This window comes from Babylonia areolata, chromosome 3 (assembly GCF_041734735.1).
Source record: "Babylonia areolata isolate BAREFJ2019XMU chromosome 3, ASM4173473v1, whole genome shotgun sequence".
Taxonomy (NCBI): domain Eukaryota; kingdom Metazoa; phylum Mollusca; class Gastropoda; order Neogastropoda; family Buccinidae; genus Babylonia; species Babylonia areolata.
In genome coordinates, this window is record NC_134878.1 from 54,213,052 (window position 1) to 54,228,569 (window position 15,518).

The following is a 15,518-nucleotide window of genomic DNA, read 5'->3' on the forward strand; positions in this document are numbered from 1 at the left end:
ACCTAGTCTTGTGTGTAGCATGCAGTCAAAGCATAGGAAAGAACCCAAGGCAGCAAAGAGGTTCCCCCTAGCAAAATTATGTAGAAAAACCCAATTTGACAGGAAAACAAGTACACTTGTAGGCAGAAAAAAACGGTGGTGCTGCACTGTACAGATGTACTCTCCATGGGGTTAGCAGTCTGAATTTCACACACAGAAATATGTTGTGACAAAGAGTAATACAATATTTAAGGGTCTGAACTTTACTTCTCTACGCTGCACTGTCTATTCCGAAGCCTTACTTTACATTTTGTGATGTGTCTGCTTGTTTCATGCACACACAACATACCCTGTGTTACTGCCTGTCTAATGCACTCACAACATACACAACATACCTGTTCACTGCCTGTTTGTTGCACACACAACACACCCCGTTTACTGCTTGGTTGTTGCACACACAACATACCCTGTTTTCAAACTTGGCCACACGGTAGTTCCTCTGTGTCAGGTTGTACACAGCATAGCAGTTTCTGTGACGGGTTTCCAGGAACATGCGAACATCGTCAATGTGATTTTTGATGGCCGATTCCATGCCTTCCGCAGGGTAAGACATTACTGCACAACCAAGAGAATGTGTTATTTGTTCAGGTTTGCTTTGCTTTTATTCTATACAGGCATTCATCATATTCAAAGAACTGTTCATGTGATGTCCCCTTTCAACAGTACATGGAAGGAAATTTTCTACTCTTGATCAAAAACTGTACTCATAAAGGTTGATTTTTTATTGAAAAGTGTGAGAAGACCCCAACATAACTGACAGTAAAATATACAAACATTTGGAAGTGTATGAGCCAAGCATAAAAGGAGAACACAAGAAGAATGAAAGTGTTAGTTTAAGTCTATGCTTTAATGTGTGATATGACAAACAGATGTTCACCCAAACAATCAAACTGTTTTACAAACTTCACCACTAAAGATAAGCCAACACAGGTTTTACACGCATATACATTACCTGCAAGTCTAGTGGTGATGTAGGATATATCAAGGTCTGCCTTGTTCATGGTTCTGGAAAAACAACAACAATTTTACAACTACCTCTCAAAGATGTAACCAGTGGATATCATCTATAATTGTACAGAAAAAGGTGTTTTTTCAGTCTTTTAAAATTTTTTATTTTATATTATAGAATGCTGCACCTCCTGTGATTCTAAACAGTATTTTTCTGTTTTTATATCCCACTTTTTCTCTTGCGAAAACAACAACAAAAAACAACAACAAAAAAACAACAACAAAAAACAAAACAAACAAACAAAAATGGACAAACAGGAAAAAAGACACCACAGTAAGAATAAATTTCTAAACTCACATAGCAGACAAAGGTTACTGGACAAAGCCATGGATAAGGTGTCACTGTCTTTTGAGGCTGTTGATTCATTGTGCATTTTCCCACTCTGTTACAGTATCTTCATACTACTCGTGTGTGCACACAGGCTTGTTTGCATTCAGGCTTCTTCTCCTGTTTTTTTTTAATAGTGTTCATACTTTTCTATTCAAAATTGTGTATTTTCATATGTACTGCATTTTACAGCATAAAATCATGAATTTTTATATGTATCGTACGGCACTGTATAGTACAGTATAGTATTAGTACAGTGCAGTACAGTACAGTACAGTACAAGCATAGCATAGCATAGTTCAGTACAATACAGTACAGTACAGTGTTGTACTGTACTATTCTTTTGTAGCAACAGACTTCTCTGTGTGAACTTTGGCCTGCTTTCTAGAGAAACACACATACACACACACACACATACACACACACACACATCTAACACCACTAACAAATGTACAGACAAGCTGGAGCACAAATACACGAGTACACACACACACACACACATAAACCAGGGAACTTACGCGGACACAGTGTCCATGACCTTGGTGGAGGCATCACGGATGTTCTTCACCAGACTTCCGGCACTACCCTTGATGGAACTGAACAGAGCCGAGGCCGTGCTGGAGGCTCCACCTGGAGGGACACCCCCAGGGGCGGAGGCGCTGCTTCCCCCTGCAGGGTGACTGTGTGAGGGACTGCTGTTGTAAGGCCTTCTTTCTGGGGTGTCTGCCAACACACACACACATACACACACACACACAAAGGAAAACGCTGTCACAATAGTTTGACAATTCCATGCCGTTACACATCCTTCAAGTTCATGTTTTGTAATTGTAATTGTGTATTACATTTTGTTGCTGCTTCCCCCTGCCGGGTGACTGTGTGAGAGGCTGCTGTTGTAAGGCCTTCTTTCTGGGGTGTCTACCGACACACACACACACACAGGAGAACACTGTCACCATAGTATGACAACTCACTGCAGTTATGCACCCCTTAAGTTGATATTTTGTATTGGAATCTATTGCATTTTGTTACAACAGTTTTCTCTATGTGAAATTCACGCTGCTCTTCCTGTGGAGAGAATGCTGCCACAGCGCAGCGCCACTAACATATATAAATATATATATTTTCCTTTCTTTTTTCTATCTGCAACTGTATTTGTTTTCCTATCAAAGTGAATCTTTCTACCTAATTTTACCAAGGACAACCCTTTGATTGCAATGGGTTCTTTTACGTGCGCTAAGTGCATGCTGCACATGGGACCTTGGTTTACTGTCTCATCAAAATGACTAGTGCCAGACCACCATGCAAGATCAAGTGGAGAAGAAAATTCTGGCAAGAGTGGGGTTCGATCCTATGCCCTCAGGTTCTCTCGCTTCAAGGCAGACGAGTTACCACTATGCCACCACTCCATGCAGTATGTGAATTACCTGCAATCTCATATTTTTAAAGTTTGTTTTTCTGGATCATTCAACATGTATGGCATTGCAGCTCAAAACAGAAGCCCCAGGTTACAATCTTACATTGTTTTGTATTTTCATTTGCTTATATTTCCTTTTATTTTCTTCTTTAACCTCAAAAGATTTGGAGACATTTTCTGTTTTGATTTATCAATACATTTCTTTCTTTCTGGTATAACTAGTGAGGATGATGATGATGATGTTGCTACTTTACAAAATCCAGGGTTTCTGTAACAGGCAAGACTGTACTGCACTTCAATGAATAAATCAAACGCTGCCTCCAACCAGTTTGAAAATGTGTGGCATGAAGTAGCAGTCAGATATTTCGAGCAATATTTTGAAATATCCATACCAGATCTGGAGGGATCTTTTTTTTTCTTTTCAGCTCAGCCCAAAGCCTGCTAAACTGTCGGAAGAGCTGGTTGATCCTCATGAAATAAGAAAAAAAGAAGGAAAAGAAGAAGAAGAAGAAGAAAAAAAAGATCACTGTGACGGAAGGAGATTCTGACCAGCCAAAAATGACCACGAGGCTGGCCCAGAATGACCCTGGGATAAAATCCAGCACGGGAGGCCCGGGGGGTAGACTGAGGCTGTTATACCGATACTATCCAGTCTCTCCCTTCTCACCTGGGGTGGACAGTGGCACCTCCTGGCTCAGCCCCAAAGGTTCCCGCAGGTTCAACCCTCGGGCAGAAGCAATCTCATGAATTCTGTCCACAATGTCGTTGATGGTTGGCCTCTCCTCAGGGTTCACTTTCAACATGCCCACTGTGGACCCAAAGCAACATAACAATCAGATAACAGTGGTTATTGTCATTGAACATCAGGAAGAAGCTGATCACACTGCTAGTTAAGGGTCATGTTGTTAAGTGTCAGGAAGAAGATAATTGCACTGCTAGTTAAGCATTACGCAATGACATGTGTGCAGTTAGAAATATGCTTGCAATCAAAGCAAATGTCGCCACTTTTCCGACAATGATGACACAGCGTTCAACAGTGATAACACTGATGATGATAATGAATATGAAATCACAGCAACAAAAATAAAATGATGATGACAACACTGGCATCTCTAATTAATTAAGTCCTGATGCTAACGAAGATTATTATGACAATAACATTAATGATAATGTGATGATTATGACTGTAGCAAAAGCTCCATGTCAAAATGTTACAGACAGCTGATCCAACACAGGAAAAAAAGATCTGAAAAAACAAAACAAAAAAAACAACAACCATAAAGAAACAACAACAAAAAAACAACATGGGACAATATGACATTACAGATCAAATACAACTGATGCAGCAAGAACAGTAAACAGCATCTCAATACAATCCATAAGATTTAATCCTAATAAAATGAAAACATTTTTTTTACATACAACATTAACAACTTTAGTTGTTTTTATCAAAAAAATCTTTTTTTAATGAGTCTTACATATTACTTTGTACATCAGACGAAACTTTTTAATATACATTCTCATCACTGAAAACACAGCACTGACAGAAGTGACAAAGAAACAGGGCACACTCCATTTTTCAATTCTTCTATTACACACACACACACACAACAACAACAACAAAAAAACGTTGCACAGACACAACGAAAGAGACACGTACTGAGCATATCATGGAACATGGTGAACTGCGTGTCTGACTCAGGAATGGTGTATTTGCCGTTGATGATTCTCAGTTTGGCCGAGTCCTCAAAGGGGTGCTCCCCATAGCACAACATGAACAGAACACAGCCCAGGGCCTGCAGTGGAAAAAAACCCATGGCATCACATACTGGTGATCTAGACACATGTGGCAAATACTGGTTTATTATCTGAAACTACAGTATGTGAATGTTCTAATGATCCGAAAAGAAAATTACTGCAACAATATATTTTACTGACCTAAAAAAAAAAATTACTGTGAGCATGTAGTTTATAATTACGGCGACAGATTCAGACACTGGGATGTTGCATGTATTATTTGTACAGTAACCAAAGGTCAAATTCTGATGTGGTACATCGTCTTAAAAAACCACACACACAAAAATCAAGAGTCTACAGTTCACTAATTCTAGGAGATCAGAAGAAAATAACTAAAAGTGTAATCAACTGTAATATTTTTTATTGTTTGTTTGTTTGTTTATTGTTTTGTTGTTGTTATTTACAATTCAGACATGTTTGGATGTTTTGTCATCTCTAATTTTCATAAAATACAAATCATGTGACTTCTATGTAGGAAATTCTGACCCTTATTTTGTTATTACCCTGAACTAAAAAATGACTTTCAAACAAGTTAGACACTGTACTTTAACACGACGTAACCTACATCAGTGACAGACACAGGCAGAAAGAGCAAGAACAAATTCTGTTGCCCAGTTGACCAAAAAGGGGCCACCTGAGGGCTGCAAGAAGAACAAAGAAAAAGCACACACAAAACAAGCAAAATGATCGGTCACGGACGAACAAGAGAAAAGAAAGGAAAGTAGACAGACATAGATATATCAAAAGAAAGAAATGAAAATGAACAAAAGACAACATAGATATATGAAAAGAAAGCAATGAAAATTAACAAAAGACAAATATAGATACATGAAAAGAAAGAAATGAAAATGTGCAAAAGACAAACAGAAACAGACATTACAAAAAAATCACTTTAAGTGGAGAGAAGTTCAACCGAAGGAACCTGCATAAACAAGTTACAGAGGTGAGGGAAGACCCTTCACAGACATACACCAATCAATGAATGAAGATTGGAACAAAACCAATCAACAACAAACAGCAGAAACAAAACCAATCGATGACCAAAGATAGGAACAAAACCGATCAATAACGAAACAGCAGAAACAAAACCAATCGATGACCAAAGATTGGAACAAAACTGATCAATAACCAAACAGCAGAAACAAAACCAATCGATGACCAAAGATAGGAACAAAACCGATCAATAACCAAACAGCAGAAACAAAACCAATCAATAACCAAAGATTGGAATGAAACCAACCAAAACCAATCGATGACCAAAGATTGGAACAAAACCAATCAAAAAACCAAACAGCAGAAACAAAACCAATCGATGACCAAAGAGCAAAACATACTTGTACTCATGACAAACCCAGCCACCCTTGAACCACTGTCTGCACACACATTTCAGTAAGACATATTTTATACACAAAAAAAACAACACACAAGAGCCAAAAAACAAAAAACCAACCCAAATATCCAGTGCCTGGTTAATGGGGAAGTTCTGATACAGGTCTAACATCTCAGGGGCTCGGTACATTGGAGTGGTGTTTTTCGTCAGCTGAAAAACAAATTGGTTACAATTTTTTAAATAAATTGGAATAAAAAAAAAGAAGAAAGAAAGTGAACAGCAAAATAACAAGAAATGAACATCTGCATGCAAAACACCTGTGTTTAAAACCTTTGAAAAATTAAAAGTATTTGCATTTTTTTTTAAGTCGACTACAGACATATCAGCAGTCTCGGTTAATTGGTAGGCTATACCCCACTTCCTTTGACACTTTATATTCTTTTGTAATAACTTTGCATATATACCCACTCACAAGCTGCCACAGAAGACATGCACACAAATCATGTAAATACATATTCTCAAATACAGTCACACAATCTAGTGCACATATGACTGCATTAAATGACAAAACATGTCACGATGTAGAAATACCACTGCTTTAATCAACTGGCCCCTCTGGCAGCAGCTGTATCACATCATCCATGCAAAATGAAACAACAGACATCCCCAACTGACCTCGTCCTCTACCAGACTGCGCTGAATGGCTGACCACGAAGAGTCTGGGTAATGGGTCTCGGTTGTCGCTGAGCCAAAGTCACACAGTTTTAGCGTTCCCTGGTCGCTCAGCAACAGATTCTCCACCTGAGTTTAGATCAAGTATCTATATCTATCTATCTATATGTCTCTTTCTCTCATGTGTGTGTGTGTGTGTGTGTGTGTGTGTAATATATATATGCACACACACACAACACATTATTTTATGTCACATTGCTGCTGATTAGCGTTCAGACAACGCTGACAAAATAATGACAGATTTTACACAGTACCATATCTGCAACAATGTTCTCACACCTGATATCTGACAACCAACACCAGTAAAGTAAAATAACACACATGTGAAATTGTGACAGAATAACAGAAAACACACAGACCATTGTAGACGTTCATATAAGCAACAGACACGCACACAGCTAAAACTAAAGGAAGCCCAGGCACTGCACAAACTCACCTTCAGGTCCCGGTGGATGATGGGAGGTTTCTGTTTGTGCATGTGCTGCACAGCACGGCACGTCTGGTAAAAGATGCGCAACACCAGGTCTGAGGCCATGGGCCCAGACTGTGCGTTAAGTATGTCCACAAGCTGTCCCCCTGCACAGCAGAACGACACACTGTTAGTGCCCTGCTGTGTGGGCGGGGGTAAGGGTGCGGAGGGTGGAGGGTGGAGGGGTGGGGGGGGGGGGGGGGGAGTGAAGGATTGGCTGCATTTCAAAAATATAGGTAAGATTCCCAATGACAGTTAAATGACATTAACTGATTAAGTGAGGAACCAACTAAACAAAATCTAACTCCCATATGACTTATCTTCAAACACACTGAAGGAACAACTTCAGTCCTATACCATCACCACCAAGCAACACACATACACACACACACACACACAAAACAGCCCTGACCTGATACAATGACACATATTTCTACATTGCTGAGCCAGATCATTAAGCTGAACTATAATACCCACTGTTAAAAAACAACAAACATGTTCACTATCATCAAATATATGATCTCCCTCTCATCATTTCTGTTGAACATTTCCACATGTCTGTCCTTCCAACTTGGCAAAGAAAATCATTATGCTGCTTAACTCATGTATGCACCAATCATAATCCCCCTCCCCACTCAAGATCAGCACTCAAGTTCATGACTTACATATTACAGATCCACCCATCCCATGACTTCTTACTACAAAAATACATGAGCAAAACACACACACACACACATCCATCTGCAGTCGTCAACATACTACTCAGCCACTCTGCAGAAGTCCACATACAAAACAATCACCTGCTGTTGTCAAAATACTACACAACCATTCTACAGTTGTCAACATACTACACAACCGCCCTGCAGTCATCTTTTTACTACATAACCATTCAGCAGTCATTGAGATGCTACACAACCACTCTGCAGTTGTGGGAATACCACAGAACCACTCTGCAGAACTTTGTCAACCTACTACTAAACCACTCTGAAGTCGTCGACAACAACTGTACAGTTGCCGGCATACTGCACAACCACTGTGCGGTGACAGCCCAGTCACACTGCCCATAAAAGCTGTATGGACTCAGTATACAGCTGACTGACCTGAACACAGCTCTGTCAGCAGCAGGAACTCAGCCTGCCCATGGTCTGACTGTTCCTTGCCGATGGAGGCTGCCGTGATGAACTGCACTATGTTGGGGTGACCCGACAGCTTTTTCTGCACAGCCAACCAACCACAAAGCTCTTCTCAGACACTGGGACTGTGCAGCACAATATTCTTCTGTCCATATGCACACACACAGAAACATGCATACACACACCTGTACTGACAACACGAATGATGCACCGAACAAATGACATCAAAAGAACTCTTAGTAACTTGTCTTAGTAATTCTTGAGTCTTAAGTTTATTTGGGCAGCAACATTTAAGAGCAGGATAAAGGGATCTCAACAAGGTTTGATCTTCTCTGACTGAATGACAGTGAATCATGTGAATAGGAACACCTGTTTAGACAGACATAATTTACACCTTGTGGAAATTAAACTCAAATGAATGTTAACAAAACACACGCACACACACACACACACATATATATATGTGTGTGTGTGTGTGTGTGTGTGTGTGTGTGTGTGTGTGTGTGTGTGTGTGTGTGTGTGTGTATGTGTGTGTGTGTGTGTGCAATACAGTGTACTGACCACACACACACACACACAAAGCAGAAAATTAATTATTTTATTTTACAGAACTTTCAGAAAGCATCCCTAGTATCTTACAGTGGAAAGGAAGCAATTTAATGCAAAACCAATAATTCAAACCACAGACAGAATTATATACAGTGAATGCTTACCAAGAATTTGATTTCCTCCATAATGGCTTTGCTCTTTTCCTCATCGTTTGCCAAGAGCCTCTGCAAAATCAGATAATTTTACTGCAGATATTGTCATGATGATCACAGGATACATTTGGAACTATCATATTACATAGCAAATAAATGTAAAACGCTTCAACAGTTCTAGCATACAGGACAATAACAATGCAAGTTTAAAACAAATTTCACCTCAAAATATCACCCTGCTAAATACAGCAAGAGTATGCCAAGCAAAGAAAAATATCTTAAAGATTGATAAAAAAAAGCATCATTTCTTTATCTATTTCTATGTTTCTTCTCTGAACTAAAATCTCCAAGGAGTAGCATGAGAAGAAAACCTGTTTGATAAAAATAAAATAAAATAAAATTTAAAAAAAAGAAAAGAAAAGAAAAGGAAAAGAAAAGAAAAGAAAAGAAGAAAAGAAAAAAGGATGTATTACTGTGACAGAATGTCAAAGCACTGAATGTTACATTCAAAATCATTTAACATCGAATATACAGTCTTCCAAAGCCAACTGATAATCTTTAAAAAGTGACTAAGCTAAATCACTTATCATTATTTAAAAAAAATGTAACTTAGCTAAATCACTATTTATTATATATTATATACATGTGTAAATCAAGGCAGTGACAGAAAACAATAATATTTTGACTGAAGTAAAGCTGTACCATCATACATGAATAAAAACAACAACAACAACAAAACTACCTGAGGCATTAAGCTGGAAAGCTCCATATAATTTTTACATCAGAACATATCAGTATTACTACCTGTTGGTAAAACACACAACTCCATTTGTCAGAGCTGTTCTGAGATAATTCCAATAAAAACATGTACAAAACCTAAAATTCAGGAGTTTGAGGATTGTCTCTTCATTTCTGTGGGAATGGGTTGTGAAGTTTTGTTTTTCCTAGGATTTTCCTTGTTGTCTGCCTGCTTCCATTATGCCACAAGTCATGATCTCTGCTGGATTAGAAGAATAAGGCTGGAGCTGTTTCCAAATGCTGCCATGCAAGACAAGATTTGGAGGGAACACAGGGCAGAACAGCTGACACTTGTCACAAAGTCTAATTCAACAACACACACTGACTGTTGAACACAGTCTGTGTACTCTACACCACTAGTGTTATAAACCAGTGATAACTGATAAAAATAATATAAAAAAAGAAAAAAACAAGAAAAAAAGAAAAAAAGAACAATTTACAAGCCCTGGCTGCTTTTATGGGGTGATAAATTATAATTTATAGAGACCGGGGTGAGTAACAGGATTTTCACTCCCTTATTTCAGTCACGAGTTATATAAAATAAATAATAACAATAATAATGATGTCTATATAGTGCTGAATCTTGTGCAGACACATCGAAGCACTTTTGCACCAGTCATTCACACGCATGCATTACTCTAAAACTGAAGACCAGGAATACACAGGGAAAGGAGGCTATCTTGGGAAGCGGTGGGTTTTAAGGCCAGACTTGAAAAAGCTGAGTGTGGAGACCTGACGAAGCGAAAGAGGAAGTTCATTCAAATTGCAAGGTCCAGAGACAGAGAAAGAACGGCGGCCAACAGTGGAGTGTTTGAATCTGGGTATGCATAAACTGAGTGGATCTGAAGCCAACTGTGCTTTTTGTAGAGAGCAAGATGGAATGCAGAGGTGACGGCAGCCACAGAGACAGGAAGCGGCAGATTTGTGAATACATTTATAACATAGAGTGCTGATCTTATACTTTATTCTGTGTGAGACAGGGAGCCAATGGAGATGTTGCAAAAGAGGAGTGATGTGTTCAGATCTTTTCTTTCTGAGGACAAGTCAGGCAGCAGAGTTTTGTATGCGCTGGAGGGACTGAATGGATTAAGCAGGCAAACCAGACAATAGAGAGTTACAGTAGTCAAGGCGAGAGAGAATGAGATAAATGACAAGCCTAGATGTTGCGTCAGTGGACAGATATTTCCGAATGGAACAGATGCGCTGCAGTTGACAGTAGCAGGATTGACATGTCTGATAAATTTTTGCATGGACAGTGTGTTGTCAAAGACAGCGCTGAGGTTCCTGACTGAACTGGAAAGAGGGATGGATGTACTGCCAAGTTTGATTGTGTCAGTTGTGATGGAAGAGAGTTTCTGTTTAGTTCCTATGATCATTGCTTCAGTTTTGTCTGCGTTCAATAGTAACTTATTTAGAGTCATCCAGTTTTGAATGTCCAGGAAGCAGTCAGATGTTTCTTGCAAGAGTGACGACAATTTTTCAGGGGTATCACTCTTCTGGAGTTGAGTGTCATCAGCATAAGAATGATGACTGACATTATGATAGTTGATAATTTCAGCGAGAGGAGCAGTGTACAGTGTGAAGAGCACTGGGCCTAAAACAGATCCCTGTGGACTCCATGTTTGATTTTAATGGGTTCAAAAAAGAGTGTTATTTACAACTCCAGTGAGAGGATGATCATGAGAACATAGATTAATGCAATCTGATTACCATCCATCAAACATCATAAATTTTCTCAGCTATTGAAAAAAAATCTGACAGATTTGAAACAAAACAAAAAAACATACACTATACCACACCAACAACTCTGCAAATACACTGTAAAAAATTCCAAAAATTCAGTATCAACAAAATCAGTGGCCATTAGTAGTAGTATAACAATCACATTATAATGCAGTAATAATAATAATAATAATAATTTTAATATTATTATATCAAGCTAATATAACAATAATAATGATAGTAATAATAATAATAACAATTGTCACATCAAACCCTAACATACCTGGATGTACCATACAATCGTCAAACTGCAGCCAGGGAGAGCAGTGAGCAAAGACATGAAAATGGAACTGACAACTGTAAGAGGAAAGGCACTGGGGTGGGGGGGGGAAGGGGAGAGGGGCAGGGGTTGAAAGACGTTTTGTGATTGTCTGATAGGGGTTTACCTTCAAGGCATAATCCTTTCCGGTGTTCACATCCTGAGCCACAAACACAAAGGCAAAGCCACCTGCACAATCAGAAATACAGTCATCTAGACAGTAAACATTTCTATAGATACATTTACAAATATGTGTCTTTTTGTTTCTTTTCACAAGAAGTTATGCCCAACTGACAGGCGGTTAATTGTCATTTGTTTTCACTTTCACAGGTATGTTTCAGTAAGAAAAGCTAATGCCATACAATATGGGATCCACCCATGCATTATGCATTCAGAGATTTATTCCCACAAATTGTAAGATGGTTACTGTTACTGTTAGTGTTACCAAAAGCTCTGAATGTATGGGTGAGTTTACATGAAGAGATCACTACTGATCTATCACTGATTCACTCTGTCTTGACATACACATTCAAAATCCAAGCAGACCTGTCAGACGACTGAATAACCACTTCAGTCTCCAGGATATATGAACTGATAGCAGTACCACAGAAGCTGTCTACTTCATGCCATCTCTGTACTGATGACAAACAGGATCCACCACTGTCTCATTCTTTCACACAGTACTGTATGGTCTGAGATTGAGTCACTGACCCACAAGAATCATTCTGTAAGTGTGAATGTCCACAAAAATAGATCTGGGAAGCAAGAGAATGAGCGTGTGTGACTGAATCCAAAACTCGTCAAAAATCCCCTCTCCTTCCACTAGATCTTGAATGATGGTCTGGACTCTAGTCATTCAGATGTGATGATAAACCAAGGTCCTGTGTGTAGCAAGCACAGTCAGTGCACGTAGAAGAACTCATGACAACAACTTGAACAAGAGACTTGCCCCTGGTCCAATTTTGTAGGAAAACCCATTTTAGTATAAAAGCAAAAACACTCACATACAGAAAAAAAAGAAAGAAAAAAAGTGTGGTACTGCATCGTGGCAAAGTGCTCTTCCTGAGAACAGCCGAAATTTCACGGAGAGAAATTTGTTCTGACAAAAAGGTAATGCAATACAACACTCTCTCTCTATATATATTCTGTTTCTCTCTCTCTCTCTCTCTACAAGAAGAAGAAGAACAACAAATTCAAACAAAACACACACACACAATTTACATGAAATAAAGTGGACTTTTCTACCAACAGCATTAACTGCAAAATGCTGTATTTCATCATACAATCATCTCATTCTCTCAATCTCATCTTCACACAACTGTCTTATTATATCATTATGCCAGCTGCAGTTAAGTACCAAGTTTCTCCCCCCCCCCCCCCCCCCTCAAAAGTTACATTACACTTTTCTACACACACAAGTTACATTACACTATACTACACACACACACACACACACACACAGACATACTCAGTAAGTCACTAAATGTGCTGGGAACAAACATCTGTAGGTCTTTCTAAGCAGGATGCAGCAGGTGGACATAATGGATAGGGTGATACAAACCACCACTCTTGGCCATACAAAACACAGCTCTTTTAACTGCTGGTCTCCACAGTGCTGATACCCTCTTTTTCAGGATAATAGACATTTTGTTTGTAACTAAGAGTGGTTGGTGTGTGTGTGTGTGTGTGTGTGTGTGTGTGTGTGTGTGTGTGTGTGAGTGAGTGAGTGCGTGCACGCACACATGTGCGTGTCTGTCTGTGTGTCTGTGTGTCATTTGTGTGAAGTGTACACGCATGATGTGTTTGTGCATATAACATACGTGTGTGTGTGTGTGTGTGTGTGTGTGTGAGGTGTCAGAGAGAAGCAAAGGGGTCACTGTAAGTAGTCTTCAATCACACTGTGCACACACATGCAAATGTGCAAGAGTGTGCATGCATGCATTATACTGGTTATGTACATTCAGTATATATGTGTGTGCATGCATGCGTGCATGCACGCACACGCATGTGTGTGTGTGTGTGTATGTGTGTGTGTGCACGTGCGCACACACACACACATATGTATGACACTGGAGTTGACATCACAGAACATAAACACCCATTAAACCACATTCACATCTCTGCCACAGACAAGGGAGGCAACAGCCAATAAACATAGGGAGAGTTGGGGGCAGTGAGCCAGGGTAAAAGGCCACTGATTGATTGAAGGTATTGATCAGCACTCAGGTCTCCTTGTCTGACAGACCACAGCAGCAGCTTAAATTCTCCCAGTCAACTCTAAGCTGTTCCTCACAGATGTTCCCAGAGACTGAATAGTGAATATAAAGGAGTCACTTTGTCCACCTTTTTCCAAAAACAGCACAGCCAAATACTCAATATTGCTAGTCCATTTACACTGTGGATGTGTCAGTAAAAAAACAAAAAACAAGTGTGTTCATGTGTGAGTATGTATGTTTAAAATGTATACATGTAACATGTCATTTAATGTAAAATGTGCATTTGTGTCTGTAGGTATGCAGAATCATGCAGCTTGACTCATGTTCCATAAACCCAAGCGAAAGAACGCAACATCACAGCATTATTCACTTCCTCTGAAGTCAAGAATTCAATAGGAAAATTGCTTCTTTGCTTTCAGTTCCAGAGACTCTACCACAACTATATGCTGCCGTATCTTTCAGTTCTCCATCTATACCATCCTTCTGGGTTCCTGTCTTCTTTTGAAACCTCTCTGCTGACAGTTCCTCTGTTCTCCATTGAGACCTCTGGCAAAAAAATCTTTGTCCCAGCTGTCTAAAAACATAAAACTCCCTTCCTTTGTCCTTCATGGACAAAAAAAAAGAAACAGGGAATGAACATGTATTAGTGCTTGAGTGACAGGATGGCTGGCTGTGCAAAGTTGTGCATTTACGTTTTTCATTTTACTTTAGTGTTCAAATGCATGTTTTAATTCAAATGTTGGTTTCTGCACTGTACAATACAACTGATCATGTTTTACATGGAAAGGCACATTACTGATTATATTTCTATCATTATGTGCGTGCGCGCAAGTGCCTGAGTATGTGTGTGTGTCTGTGTGTGTGTGTGTGTGTGTGTGCATGTGTGTGTGCGTGTGTGTACAGTGCACATAAAAAAATGTGCAGCTAGTGTTATTGCACCTTGAATAAATAAACAGCCATGGTATCAAATGTGTGTTTGTTTGTGTGTGTTTTAGTGTTTGAGTGTGTATGTGTGTCTGTGGTGTGTGTGTGTGTGTGTGTGGCCATCTCCAATTTCAAACTGTGTCAATGCTTGAAATCAGTACTAAATAATGCAGTGCACCTTATCTTCTCAAATACATCTTTGGTCAAATTGTATACGGGAAAACTGTCCTAATTTTCTGAATCAAACACATCCAAGGGAAAGAAGAATAAGGAATGCACATTATTTCTCAGAAATCAAGACAGTTGAGAAGCCTTAAAAAATGTAACAAACAGTAACAGTTTAAAAAAAAAGAAAAAAAAAAGTAATATTTCAAATTATCTGAAAACGAACAACAGCAACAAAAAAACTCTGAGGTGAATTTGCCTGCATAATGCAAACTTGTGCACTGAATGCATGAAATTTATAGGCTGGTCAAAACAACACACTTGCAAATTTAATAATTTCTTTTAATAGCAATTATGGTTTTAGTTTTATTGTTTTTATATAATAAAGTAAAAACTGAGAAAATTTTCAAACCACACACA

General features: G+C 39.0%; 1 protein-coding gene across 1 annotated transcript in view; it reads right to left on the reverse strand.

The window, feature by feature from the left end:
- Positions 1-15,518, reverse strand: part of LOC143280115 (cyclin-G-associated kinase-like) — a 50,447-nt gene that overhangs the window by 32,653 nt on the left and 2,276 nt on the right. The window contains exons 2-12 of the mRNA XM_076584666.1: positions 11,921-11,982; positions 8,967-9,026; positions 8,221-8,335; positions 7,088-7,227; positions 6,595-6,720; positions 6,040-6,129; positions 4,453-4,588; positions 3,460-3,600; positions 1,894-2,098; positions 992-1,044; positions 446-594 (exon numbers count right to left, since the gene is read on the reverse strand). Coding sequence (XP_076440781.1) covers positions 446-594; positions 992-1,044; positions 1,894-2,098; positions 3,460-3,600; positions 4,453-4,588; positions 6,040-6,129; positions 6,595-6,720; positions 7,088-7,227; positions 8,221-8,335; positions 8,967-9,026; positions 11,921-11,982 — 1,277 coding nt within the window. The remainder of the gene's footprint in view (positions 1-445; positions 595-991; positions 1,045-1,893; positions 2,099-3,459; positions 3,601-4,452; positions 4,589-6,039; positions 6,130-6,594; positions 6,721-7,087; positions 7,228-8,220; positions 8,336-8,966; positions 9,027-11,920; positions 11,983-15,518) is intronic.